This window comes from Canis lupus, chromosome 16 (genome assembly GCF_003254725.2).
Source record: "Canis lupus dingo isolate Sandy chromosome 16, ASM325472v2, whole genome shotgun sequence".
Taxonomy (NCBI): domain Eukaryota; kingdom Metazoa; phylum Chordata; class Mammalia; order Carnivora; family Canidae; genus Canis; species Canis lupus.
Genome location: NC_064258.1, coordinates 28,225,935 through 28,239,440, shown reverse-complemented (window position 1 = coordinate 28,239,440; position 13,506 = coordinate 28,225,935). Strand labels below are relative to the sequence as shown.

Below are 13,506 nucleotides of genomic sequence, written 5' to 3'. Positions count from 1 at the left end.
TTGATTGATTATTTATTTATTTATTTATTATTTATTTATTTATTTATTTATTTATTTATGATAGTCATAGGGAGAGAGAGAGAGAGGCAGAGACACAGGCAGAGGGAGAAGCAGGCTCCATGCACCGGGAGCCCGACGTGGGATTCGATTCCGGGTCTCCGACGTGGGATTCGATTCCGGGTCTCCAGGATTGTGCCCTGGGCCAAAGGCAGGCACTAAACCGCTGCTCCACCCAGGGATCCCCTAGCTCTGGCATTCTTTATCCTCTCCCTGGAGAGCAGAAGCTTTCTAGGTGTTAAAAGTAAACTTGTGGCTGTCTGTGGCTGTGAACCTGTTAAGAGAATGTGTTACCAAAATTCGTTTTCCTCGATTTCTGAAGCAGCAACAAAACTGAAAGGCATTTTCTGAACCCTTGCCCTTTAATCTAGTTAGAAAATAGGCAAGTATCTTAATGAACACTCAAAGGAGCTGAGCTCTTCCAGAAAACTAAATACTCAGGAGAGCAGGGCAGGGCCATGAGCTTCATGACTGTGGGAAATTCATTTAAACTTTTCACCTCAATTACGTCATCTTGTTTGGACAAAATTAACTCGTTTCCAACCTCTGGTGCAGCTTTTAAATGCGGTGACGCTCACCTCTACATTTTTTAGACTCATCTTTTTGGGCAGCCTTGAAATCCTAATAAATGGAAGCGGGAGGGGGGGAAGACGCAGGGATAACTTTTTTCTTTGCAAATGCCAGGGGTGTCCACTTTCCCCTGCAGGCAGGAAGGGAAGCCTCTGCCGGCGCCCTACCGTCCTACTGCTCCCCAGGGACGCGGCACCTGCGACCCGGTCATCTTTCCCGGCCCTTCAGTGTGGTCAGCCAGGGTAGTACCGGGCTCGGCGCGCCTCTTTCCTCTAGTCTGCCGAGTGAGGAGGCGAGGCTGGCTGATCCCCAAGAAGCTCGCTTCCAGTCCAACTCAAAACGCTCCCTTACTCCTGGAAGACCTCATCCCCCACCCCCGCCTTTCCAAGTCCCCCGACCTCCCGCTGAGCTTCCGCGCGCCGACTCCCAGCGAAGGGCACGCCCCACGCACCGCCCACACGCCCGGCGCTTCGCTTCCCTGCCCGCAGGAAGGAGCCGCATCTCGCGCGATTCCTCCCACCTCTCGCGACACTTCCTGTCAGTCTCGGGCCGCGCTGAGGGCCCCACCCATCGCTTCCACGCCGCGGTCCCAGCCGCATCACCTTTGCTCTCGGTCCCCGGCCCTCTGTTCGCCCGCTGGGAGCGCAGTGGAGCCCAGTGCTGGGCACGAGCCTGGCGGGGCCGCAGGCTCCGCCCTGCTGCGCCCCGCCCCGCCTGGGCTCCCGGGAAAGGCTGCCGCGGGGACATGTCGTGCCCCCCTCAGCGAGGGCAGGAGCGTGTGAAAGGCCGCGGGGCTGTCAGGTGAGCCAGCGGCGGCGGGCCAGGGTGGGCGGCTGGGCCCAGGGAGGCCCAGCTGGGCTGCGGGGTGGGGATGCCGGGGGCGGAGGAGGACGGGATGCCCAAGGCCGAGAGGGGAGGTGCCCGGAGGACCGACCCGGGGGTGGGTGACCTCGATCCGCGGGGAGCGGCCAGGGTTCCGTGTGTGCCGCCTGCGCTCTGAGGCCCCGGGAGATTACTGTGTTTCCATCCGCTCCGCTCCTTTCTGCAGGGCTGGACGCGGGCGGAGGCAGGTCTCCGACCTCTGGTCCGGGCTGCAGGAGGAGGCCCGGGGTCGTGGGGAGCAGGGGCACGCCAGGGTGGCTGTGAGGTAAATCGGTGCTAGGGAAGAAAGATGCAGTGGCCGGAAGCCTGAGGAGCGTCGGCTCGGGGGAGGGCAGGTGTTTGCCATCCCTCTGCGCCCGGTGCCGAGGTAGCAGGCGGCTCACTTCCCTCAGGGGGGACGCACCTCGATGTATGCAGTGTCCCTGCTGAGGGGTCCGAGTGGTGAAGGGGTGGGACCACCTAGGGCAGAGTCGTCTTTGAGGGAAAGAGGCTGTTGAGGTCACTCTTTCCTTTTCACCTGAGCCTGGCGCCGTGGCAGTGGGTGCGCGCTTGCGTACGGGGCTTCCGACCAGGTTCAGGTTCTCAGAATTCGTGCCCGAGTACACTTCAAGAATCGATCAAAGGTGACAGGTTCTTAAGTGAAGAGTTTAACTTTCAGTATTGTAAGATCCCAATAATCCAGTATGTAAGTGTGCAGTGATCGAGGCCTGGAGCCTAAAATATAGGTGTTAATTAAGACAGTTGGAGTAAATTTTTTGCCTTTGGTGATAGATTGGATTTGGGATGAGACGCTTTGTTGCAGTCAAGTTTTTGACCATGTGTTTCTTGGGATTCTGGGTTTGTCTTATAATTTATTGTCTGACTAAAGCCATGCAGTTTCCCGAGAGTTGGGAAATCCATGTAAGGTGGTTTGACTATAAGAAGCATTTTTTTTAAAGTTCCCCCTCAAATCCAGCTGTTAATTTATAGGTTATTTCTAAATTCAGTTGTGTGGCCCCCTTGAGATTAGTCTTTCTTTCAGAAATGGCTCCTTAAAATGACCAGGTGTGTGTGTGTGTGTGTGTGTGTGTGTATGAGAGAGCAATTTCACTGGAAAGTTTTTTTCCCCGATAGTTTCTTTTATCTTGTCTTTTAGAGAGCGAAATGTCATCAGCGGAATCACAGCAGGAACAATTGTCCCAGTCAGATCCATCCCCGTCACCAAACTCATGTAGTTCCTTTGAGCTACTAGACATGGATGCTGGCAGTTTGTATGAACCAGTTTCTCCTCATTGGTTTTATTGTAAAATAATAGATTCTAAAGAGACTTGGATTCCTTTCAACTCCGAGGATTCACAGCAGCTGGAAGAGGCATATGGTTCTGGTAGGATGAAAATGATGACTTTTAATAAAGACTATTTCAGTCTAATATAATAGTTACTATATTGAGTGCCATTAAAAATATTAGTTTTTTTTCTAGTTTTCTCTATAGCATTTTTGTAGTTATCTCTCGTATTTTGCATTACTAACCAGTCGGTTTATAATATTTAAGAATTTGGTCTGTATTTGAAAACAGTACTTACTGTAATTTCTTCACAGTTATCTAATAATGTCTTATGTTCCAGCATATGTTTCCGTTTTTGTTTATAAAGAGTGGGGGCATGTCACATTGCAAAGAATGAATTCTTCATTTATCACTTGTTTTTTCTTCTTTTATGAAACAAGAATGATGCTATTAACTATTTTATCATCATGATGGTCACGGTTGTTAATTTACCTTTGGCTCCTCAAGCAGAAGCTCAGAAAAGCCTTATATACTTGTTTGTTTGTTTGTTTAATGGGACATTACTGTCTCTTCTCAAAAAAAAAACAAAACATTGTTTGGGTATTATTTTTTTTTCATGTATCATTAAAACCAAGAATGGTTTTGATGGTTTGTAAAGTAGTGGAAAAAAATATCAATTCCATTTTGTTTGTTTAGCCAAGAAGAAAATGTTCATTCTTATGTCTCATAAACATTATTTAGAGTATACTCAGAATTGTATTTTAGGAGATTTATTTTGATAAATGTACTTCTTTTCCCCTTTTCAATCTGTGATAGGAAAAAATTGTGATGGGAGAGTTGTCCCCACTGATGGGGGCAGATATGATGTGCATTTGGGGGAGAGGATGCGGTATGCTGTATACTGGGATGAGCTAGCATCAGAAGTGAGACGATGTACCTGGTTTTACAAGGGAGACAAAGATAATAAGTATGTTCCCTACTCAGAGAGCTTCAGCCAAGTATTAGAGGTACACCTTGATCCCTTTTCATGTATTTTCATTTTTTTCTTTTATTTAATAATCTTGTGACTTATTTTTGTGAAATTTCTAGAAGGAATTTGGTTCTATCTGAATCATATCTATAGCATTTCTTTTTTTTCAGGTTAGTTTCAAGATAAAGTGGTTTTATTTTCAGATTTTAAAATCCTATGGAGGGTACCTGGGTGGTTCAGTCAGTTAAGTGTCTGCCTTCAGCTCAGTTCAGTCAGTTAAGTGTCTGCCTTCAGCTCATGATCCCAGGGTCCTGGATCCAGTCTCACATCAGGCTCCTTGCTTAGTGGGGAGTCTACTTCTCCCTGTACCCCTCCCTCTGTTCGTGCTCTCTCTCTCAATGCTCATTTTCCCTTCTCTCAAGTAAGTAAAATTTAAAAATAAAATAAAATACCATGGAAAGTGTTATGCCTTTAAGTTAAAATTTTTTCTCTAGTGGTGATCATTGTTAATAATATTTAAATTATGATCACAGGATTGATCTGTTTATTTATTTAAAAGATTATTTATTTATTTATTTATTCATGACAGAGAGAGAGAGAGAGAGAGGCAGAGACACAGGAAGAGGGAGAAGCAGGCTCGATGCAGAGAGCCCGACGTGGGACTGGATCCCAGGTCTCCAGGATCACACCCTGGGCCAAAGGTGGCGCCAAACCTCTGAGCCATCAGGGCTGCCCAGATTGGTCTTTTTAAGCCTTTTATTTTTCTGGCTCTGAAAACAGTCTGAAATTTTCTTTCTTTAAATTGGAGTAGACATTAATATTACTGAAAGTATATCAAAATGTGAACAATGATTTTATCTAGTCTACTTGATAAAAGTAGGAGTGATTTTTTTTGTTCTATACTATTATCTGTTGTAATTTTAAAAGAGCTTTCAAATAATTTGATAAACAGAGTCTGATATTCTTATGAAATTGTTTATCTAGCAGTATTCTTGTAAACAAAAAAGGTCAGTTTTAATAGAAAGGCTATTAGGGAAGTCTAATGAAATGTGTTTTCTTTTAAGGAAACGTACATGCTTGCTGTAACTCTGGATGAGTGGAAAAAGAAACTGGAATCTCCCAACAGAGAAATTATTATATTACACAATCCAAAGGTAAAGGGAATTAAGCCTTTCTTTCATGTGGGATTAAAGGTTAATTGCATTACTAAGGAGCTCTTTAATTGGTTTCTTTTTCATAGGGATTCTATTTAGGAAAACCTTTGGAAATTTTTACAGTGCATTTACAATTATGAAGCTTGTATCCACTGCCACCATTTTTTACTTCATTCACCTTATACAAAATAATTTTTTTAAAGCTTTATTTATTTATTTATTCAGAGAGAGAGAGAGGCAGACACACAGGCTGAGGGAGAAGCAGGCTCCATGCAGGGAGCCTGACATGGGACTCGATCCCGGGTCTCCAGGATCACACCCCGGGCTGCAGGCGGCACTAAACTGCTGCGCCACCAGGGCTGCCCACAAAAGTATTTTCTTAGGAAAGATTACACTACTGTAGAATATAAGAATGTAAAGAATATCACTGGTACGTTATGTGGGCATATTTTACATGTATAGGGTATTATTGAGAGATTCCTTAGCCTGATGTTTTTTTTCTTTTTTGGCTTTATTGAGGTATAATTGACAAAATCATAAGGTATTTAATATGTACAACATTGGCCTACTGTATTTTCAGGGTTCTAATTTGAAACCATTAGAGTTGCATATCAAAACTCCAGCTGAGATTGTTTTGAAAGACATATTCCTATCTCTCAGAATGTATAAATAGAGACGTCTATAATGTAGATCTTTTCTCTCTGAGATTTCTTTTACCTTTTTTATTTAAGCTTATGGTGCATTACCAGCCAGTTGCAGGGTCTGATGAATGGGGTTCAACACCCACTGAACAGGGTCGACCAAGAACAGTGAAGAGAGGAGTTGAGAACATCTCTGTTGACATTCATTGTGGTAATGTTAATCATTTATTTTTCATGATGGGCTTATTTATGACTTAAATTATGACCTTTTTCTATGGATTTGGATTATCTCAAGGCTTAAAAATGATTTAGTCATATGTGCTTATTTTGAGTTAAGATTAGCATCACTTTACTGAATATCTTTTATTTAAGATTTATTTATTTATTTTAGAGAGAGAGTGCGCATGCGCACACAAGCGGGAGGGGCAGAGGGAGAGGGAGAGAGAATCACAAGCAGACTCTGAGCTGAGTGCAGAGCAGGAGGCAGGGCTTCTTCTCACAACCTGAGTTTACAACCTGAGCCAGAACTGAGTCGGATGCTTAACTGACTGTGTCACCCACATGACCCACTAAAAATCTTAATAGATATAAAAATCTATTTTATTATTTTTTAAAAGATTTTATTTATTCATGAGAGACAGAGAGAGAGGCAGAGACATAGGCAGAAGGAGAAGCAGGCTCCCCTCAAGGAGCCCAATGTGGGACTCAGTTCCTGAACCCCAGGATCGTACCCCAAGTGTGAAAGCAGAGCTTAACCACTGAGCCATCCAGGTGTCCCTAAAAATCTATTTTAAAGTTACTAAGTATATATTGTGGGATAGGTAAAATTTGGCAATATTAATCAAGAGGTCATTTGGTACAAATGAACTGATTTAGTCCTAATTTTAAGAAGTATGATTTCACCTGTTTGGTTAAAAATTTATTTTTGGTAACTCCTGTCCTTGAAGATTTTGAACTAAAGAAAACTTTTTCAGTAGAACCTGGATGGTTATCCATTGCTATCCAGATAAAGCCATTTATGGTTGGTTTTATAATATACTTAGCTGGATTATAAAATTTAAAAAGATACATTTAGGGGTACCTGGCTGGCTCATTCAGAGGAGTATGTGACTGTTGATCTCAGGATTGTGAGTTCGAGCCCCACGTTGGGTGTAGAGATTACTTAAATAAAAAAAATAAAATAAAAAAGATGAGTTTAAAAATTTAGGTTTTATATACACACCAGATATTATTGGTATAATTGATAGAAATGGAATATTAAATAAAAGTATCCTACCAATATTATGTTGCCTGAATTCGGTAACTGTACTGTGATTATTTAGGAAAATATTCTTAGTGAATACATATTATAGAATTCAAAGAGTTAAAGATGTATGATGTGTGCAATCTGATGATATATGCAACCTGCTTCCAAATGGTTTTCAGAAAAATAAATGTGTGTGTAAACACATACATGTAGAGAATAATATAAAGCAAATGTAAATGTTAAAGTTTTGAATCTGTAAAAAGTACACGGGAGTGTCTATACTATGCTTTCATGTTTTCTGTAAGATCTCAGTTATTTCAAAATAAGTTTAAAACCTGAAAATGTCTTTTTACAGATTTATGTCAAAGTAAATAAACACAATAAAATCATTATATTTACAGTAAAATATGGAACTATTTTGTGTTCTTTAAGTAATCTATTTTGGGGCACCTGAGTGGCTCAGTCAGTTAAGGTACCAAGTCTTGATTTCTGTTTAGGTCCTTATCTTGGGGCTGAGGGACCCAGCATATGCTGAGTGCAGAGTCTGCTTGTCCCTCTCCCTCTGCTCCTCAACTACCTACCTACCTTCCTTCCTTCCTTCCTTCCTTTCTATAAATAAATAAATAAATAAATACTTTAAAAAATGATCTTATATTTTAATTTGCAATCTTATTAACCTATTCATTGTGAATGATTGACTTTAGAATATAAGACTAGTTATATGAAATAATTACTCTTTTATATTTCATTTATAGGAGAGCCTTTGCAAATAGATCACTTGGTTTTTGTAGTCCATGGGATTGGACCAGCTTGTGATCTCCGCTTTCGAAGCATTGTACAGTGTGGTATGTTTGCAAAGCATGTAAGATTAAATCATTTAAGGGTTTTATTAGAGCTCCTGTGAGCTGAGATAAAGTGTTGTTTTTAGTCTTTTGTCTTATCTGCATAATAAGATTTGGAGAGCTAAAGACAGGTGGCAAGGTGGTAAAGCTTCTTAACCTAGACCTAAAGTACTAGTAAATTCCTTAGGCTAATAGTTTATGCTCTTAACTAATAATTCTTGAGTGAACAAGCCCTTAATCCGTAGAAAATTGTATTATGAATGTGATGGCTGTCTTTCTAACCATTCCAAACTTAAAGTGAACCAAAAAGATGATATAGTTTAAATGAATAATAGAACCTTCAGTCATTTTTGTAATTCGTAGTGTGATAAAGCTCTTGATATTCTATTTGGAGTATTTAGGCTATTAGTATAACTTGATTTTGAAAGGTAGTGTCCTCTAAAACTTAATAGTACATATTCAGAGTCTGTTCCAACTTGGGAATCTTCTTCTACTGGCTAATGCTTCTAAACATTAACCTTCTGGAAGGTTAAGATTGTAGAATGAATTACAAGAAGCAGTGTTTTGTTTTTTTTTTTAATGTAAAATATTGGATAAGGGTTTTTTATAAGAACCAGAAAGTTAGAATAGGAATCTAACTTCAAGGCCAGTTGACACAGTCACGTGATTCCCCCCCGCCCCTTTTTAAAAAACATTGAAATAGTTCCCATGACACAGAAGTTTTTTTTTTTTGTGGGGAAAAAAAGCCTTTATTGATAAATAGTTTACAATGAAATAAATAGAGTGACAGTTTGTTAAAGGGAGCCCGACATGGGACTCGATCCCGGGACTCCAGGATCACACCCTGGGCTGAAGGCGGCACTAAACCACTGAGCCACCCTGGCTGCCCCCATGACACAGAAGTTTTAAAGTTAGCTTTTCTTTGGGTAAAATGTTTTGTATAGTAAAATAAAGTTTTGTCTTAAAGGAACAGCTTTTCCTATGTGCACTGATAATATTTCCTGAATACCACTTTGCTGTCTTTGACTCAAGTAAATATGTGTTCTAGGCAAATGGAGATAAAAGAGTATAATTACATGATCTGTTGCATCCTAATTCTGTGAATTCATTGCTTCCCTGGTGATACATAAGTCAATTTCTTTTCCAGTTAATGATTTTCGCAGTGTTTCCTTGAACCTGCTACAAACACATTTTAAGAAAGCCCAAGAAAATCAGCAGATTGGGAGGGTAGAATTTCTTCCAGTCAACTGGCACAGTCCTTTGCATTCTACTGGTGTGGATGTGTGAGTAATACCTTATATCTTTGAGTTGTTAACTAAGATTGTAATACGTTTTCTGATCAGTGATATGGATGAAGTTATAATCAGCAATAGCTGATTATATAAAAATTTGTTGGGGATCCCTCCCTAGGTGGCTCAGTGGTTTAGCCCCTGCCTTCGGCCCAGGGTGTGATCCTGGAGTCCTGGGATCGAGTCCCACGTTGGGCTTCTGCATGGAGCCTGCTTCTTCCTCTGCCTGTGTCTCTGGCTGTCTCTCTCTCTTTCTCTCTCTCTCTGTGTCTTTCATGAATAAATAATAAAATCTTTTAAAAAAAATTTGTTCAACAAGAAGTTTTTTGTATTTCTATGTCTTTTTTTAGAGATACATTATTAAATACTGACCAGTTCCTTGGTTTAACTAAACTGGTTAAGAGTAATGAGCTGTGTGTATCTTCTTGCAGTGTGTCTTACTAGCTCGTTACTATTTACTATTACAGGTATATTATTTCTTTAGCATTAAAACTAAACGTTGCTTTCTTCCCATGGTGTATAAGCATTTCTATTTTCAGATGTCAAGCCAGCTTACCTCAAGATGTACAAAGTGTTTTGTTGTTCCTTTGGTGGTCATATTTAGGTAATATTTGTCCACATTTGGAAAAAGAAATCCCCCAAACATTAAGTTATTAGCATTTAAACTTGAATAATTCATATAATTTTTAAGTGATGGCTGTTTTAAGTTAAAAACCTCAGTAGTTTTGTTTGTAGATTTTATAGTAATGTCAGAGAAGGTTGCCTTATATTAAGGGCAAAACACTTCTTTCTCTCCAGAAACAAGTGTACTCATAATATAGTTTTAGGATAGAATGGCAGATTTTTCTCTAGAAGATAAAGTAGTTGGTATTATTTTGGTGTTAGTCTTGGAAAAATGGCTTTTCTGATTCTGTGTCTCTCAGTTCTTAGTACTATATGATTTGAGCATATTCCACATGCCAGATTGTGGTGTTGCTTTTACTAGGTATGGAGTTTACATTTGTCATATTTGAGATGATACTAAGAGATTCCTAAGGGCAAATTGCCCTCTCTAAACTACAGAAGCTGTTGAATCTTTGAGGAATCCTTCTCAGTATTTTGAGAAAGCTTTATTTTTATTTTTATTTTTATTTTTTTTAAAGATTTTATTTATTTATTCATAGAGAGAGAGAGGCAGAGACACAGGCAGAGGGAGAGGGAGAAGCAGGCTCCATGCAGGGAGCCCGATATGGGACTCCATCCCCAGTCTCCAGGATCACACCTCAGGCTGCAGGCGGCGCCAAACCGCTGCACCACCAGGGCTGCCCTGTTTTGAGAAAGCTTTAACTGGAAGTTGATTTGGATAATGTCAGCATGGTTTCCTTTGCAAGATATGAGTTCTCTTGGCTTTGGCGTTTGACAGTTTCCTGTTCTTTCGAGGGTTTTAGAAATTCTGTATCGAGAAAAAGATCCATTTATCATTTGATTTGTGGTTAAAAAAATGCTGAGAATTCTAGAAAAATCTTGTATTTTCTGTCTTTAAAAAAAACCTTTATTATAGAGAATTTTGTACACACAAGTAGCTTGTATAATGAATCTTCATGTACAGATTATGATTACCCAGCCCCAGATAGCCTCAACAACATGGCCAGTTCTGTTCTATCCATTATCTTCCAACCCCTGTCTACTGCCCATCCCTCTACCATATTATTTTTGAACCAAATCTTAAAGTATTATATGATTTTATCTATTAATGTTTGTATATCTGAAAGGACTTTTAAAAATATATTAACTAGGGGTGCCTGAGTGGCTCAGTGGGTTGAGCGTCTGTCTGCCTTTGGCTCAGGGCGTGATCCTGGGATCCTGGGATCAAGTTCTGCATCAGGCTCCCTCTGCCTGTCTCTCTGTCTCTTATGAATAAATGAATAAAGTCTTAAAAAATTAACTATAGCACCATTGTCACACCTAAAAAAAATTCTTTTTTAAAAAATGATTTATGTATTTATTTAGAGAGAATGCGAGTGTGCACATGAGTGGCGGGGAGCAGAGGGAGAGGGAGATAAGCAGACTCCCCACAGAGCAGGGAGTTATCCAGGTGCCTCTAAAAAAATTCTTAATATTGGCAAATATACAGTGTTCAAATTTCCAATTGTCTAATACAGTTGTGATCATATATGCACACACATTTTAAACTGGGATCCAAGTAAGGTTCATAAATTGGAGTTCATTGATATGTCTTTAAGTCTCTCTTTAATCTCTTGATCACCTTTCCATTTCCTTGGAATTTATGTATTGAAGAAACTGGGTTATTTGTCTTGTAGAGATTCTCATTGGCTTTTGCCGATCACATCTTTTTGGCTTAAATATGTCTCTGAGTCCTTTGTTATTTCCTATAAGTTGATTGTTGTCTCTTGTGAATTTATTTTTTTTTTATTTTTTATTTTTTTTTATTTATTTATGATAGTCACAGAGAGAGAGAGAGGCAGAGACACAGGCAGAGGGAGAAGCAGGCTCCATGCACCGGGAGCCCGACGTGGGATTCGATCCCGGGTCTCCAGGATCGCGCCCTGGGCCAAAGGCAGGCGCTAAACCACTGCGCCACCCAGGGATCCCTCTCTTGTGAATTTAAATAAGTCTAAGCTTGAAGGCTAAGCTGAGTAATAACTTAGAGGAGGTTATGGAATGTATTAGATTTTCTGTTTAAAATATGTTTTTTTTTTCTTTTTTTTTCAGAGATCTGCAGCGAATAACTCTGCCCAGCATTAACCGCCTAAGGCATTTCACCAATGACACAATTCTAGACGTCTTCTTCTACAATAGCCCCACCTATTGTCAGACTATTGTGGACACAGTTGCTTCGGAAATGAACCGAATATATACACTTTTTCTGCAGAGGAACCCTGATTTCAAAGGGGGTGTATCCATTGCTGGTCATAGTTTAGGTAACAAATGAATTCTCTGTGACCAGAGAAGACTATCACATATTAAGGACACCTGTTTTTTAAATACAGTGTCTTTTATCAGTATCAGATTCAGAGGTCTAGAACTGGTCTGTGATGAAGCATTTGGAAGGAGTTGGAAGGGTGGTGGTGGTGGATTGGAAAGAAAGACTTCCTGCTTTATAGATTTTACTACATGGGTAATTGGCTTAATACTTTTTGTATAAAACTGTGTAGTGCCAGTGCTTAGAAATTATCCCTTCTTTCTTCTATTTTAGGTTCGCTTATATTGTTTGATATCCTAACAAATCAGAAAGATTCTTTGGGGGATATGGATAATGAAAAGGTAAGTTAGATGTACAGATAGCTTCTTTTGGTACTATTTCTTTGTACAGATTTTTAGATCCTAGACCTATATTTTGTCGTTTGCTTAGTTTAGTCTCATACCATAATATTAATTTTATGATTATCTTAATTTTAACAGACTTATAATTATCTCTGTCATTCTTGGCTGATAGAAGCAAGATAGTAATATGCTTCCACAAACATTTGCCACATTCTAAAATAACTGTTGGTATTTTATTTTCCATTATAATTATGCACTTCTCATCTGTTATTAGAATTATAGAATCATTGAGCTGAAATGGAGTTTTCATATGATGAGGAAATGAAGAATGAATTGGATGCAAAGTGGTATAATTTATAGAAAGTCATTTGAAAGTAGTGGGAGGACTTGATGTTTAAAATCTTTTATAAAAGTCCTGTGAACACTTTAAAGGTTTGAATTAGTACTTATCATATACTATCTTGTATATTTTCTCTTTTTAGAGAAGTGTTGTTTCTATTGTTGGACTGTGAGTTCTTCCAGGACAAGGACTTTATCTTGGGTTGTTTTATGTCTTAAACACTTTTTCTTTAATAAGAGCTCAATAAATGTTTTGTTAGTGAAGGTGAAGAATACTTTGATAATCATTCATGCATTCATTTATTTAAAAATGTTGCTTCAACTAAAATTGCAAACTTAAGAGATTAACTTAATTTATATTTTTTACAAATTACAGTTTACTTAAAATTAAGTCTATCTTTATGTAGAACTCTCCTATAGTACTTTTTTTGTTGCCAATAGTAATAATAAAAGACAATCTAAATGAATTTAGAGAATATGAGCTTTACAATTTAATTTTTAGGATGCACCAAATATTGTCATGGATCAGGGAGACACACTGACACTAGAGGAAGATTTGAAGAAACTGCAACTCTCGGAATTCTTTAGTGTCTTTGAGAAGGAGAAAGTAGATAAGGAAGCTCTGGTAAAAACAATCTTTTAAAACTAAGTTATGCCGTTTTTAGCATTTTTATGCTTATCTTCATCTTACTGCTGACTAAGAGCTGCCCTTTAGTCGTAAATACTCTGTTATCATTAGTAATGTCCTGTAGCATTATTTATGTGTGTTTTATCTTATAAAGTGATTTTTGCTTTGTGGGAGAGCAAAGTTCAGAGGAGGCATATTGACAAACACAGTGATAGAACAAAGACTGCAAAACAACATAGCTCAGGAAACAGAGTGAGAATAAATGGCCACTAATTGTCCCACCTCTTATTTTCTGTTACATTTCCAAGAGCTCTACTGTTGATATTTGCTTATTTATTTGCTTTTTTTTTTTTACCCCCC

The 13,506-nt window shown here is 39.2% G+C and overlaps 1 protein-coding gene across 6 annotated transcripts in view; it reads left to right on the top strand.

Annotated features, from left to right (window-relative positions):
* The first annotated feature begins 1,168 nt into the window (after positions 1 to 1,168).
* Positions 1,169 to 13,506, top strand: part of DDHD2 (DDHD domain containing 2) — a 26,620-nt gene continuing 14,282 nt past the window's right edge. For 3 of the 6 annotated variants that reach the window (XR_003129492.3, XM_025431389.3, XM_025431319.3), the window contains exons 1-10: positions 1,169 to 1,428; positions 2,645 to 2,872; positions 3,590 to 3,780; positions 4,808 to 4,897; positions 5,629 to 5,749; positions 7,540 to 7,629; positions 8,774 to 8,909; positions 11,628 to 11,836; positions 12,112 to 12,179; positions 13,021 to 13,143. Coding sequence is in view for 5 of the 6 variants with exons in the window: in XM_025431389.3 (XP_025287174.1) it covers positions 2,653 to 2,872; positions 3,590 to 3,780; positions 4,808 to 4,897; positions 5,629 to 5,749; positions 7,540 to 7,629; positions 8,774 to 8,909; positions 11,628 to 11,836; positions 12,112 to 12,179; positions 13,021 to 13,143 (1,248 nt within the window). In the remaining variant the exon portion in view is untranslated. Of the gene's footprint in view, positions 1,429 to 1,669; positions 1,775 to 2,622; positions 2,873 to 3,589; positions 3,781 to 4,807; positions 4,898 to 5,628; positions 5,750 to 7,539; positions 7,630 to 8,773; positions 8,910 to 11,627; positions 11,837 to 12,111; positions 12,180 to 13,020; positions 13,144 to 13,506 lie in introns of those variants that run through there. The other 3 variants (XM_025431201.3, XM_025431100.3, XM_049094716.1) reach the window with 3 other exon arrangements.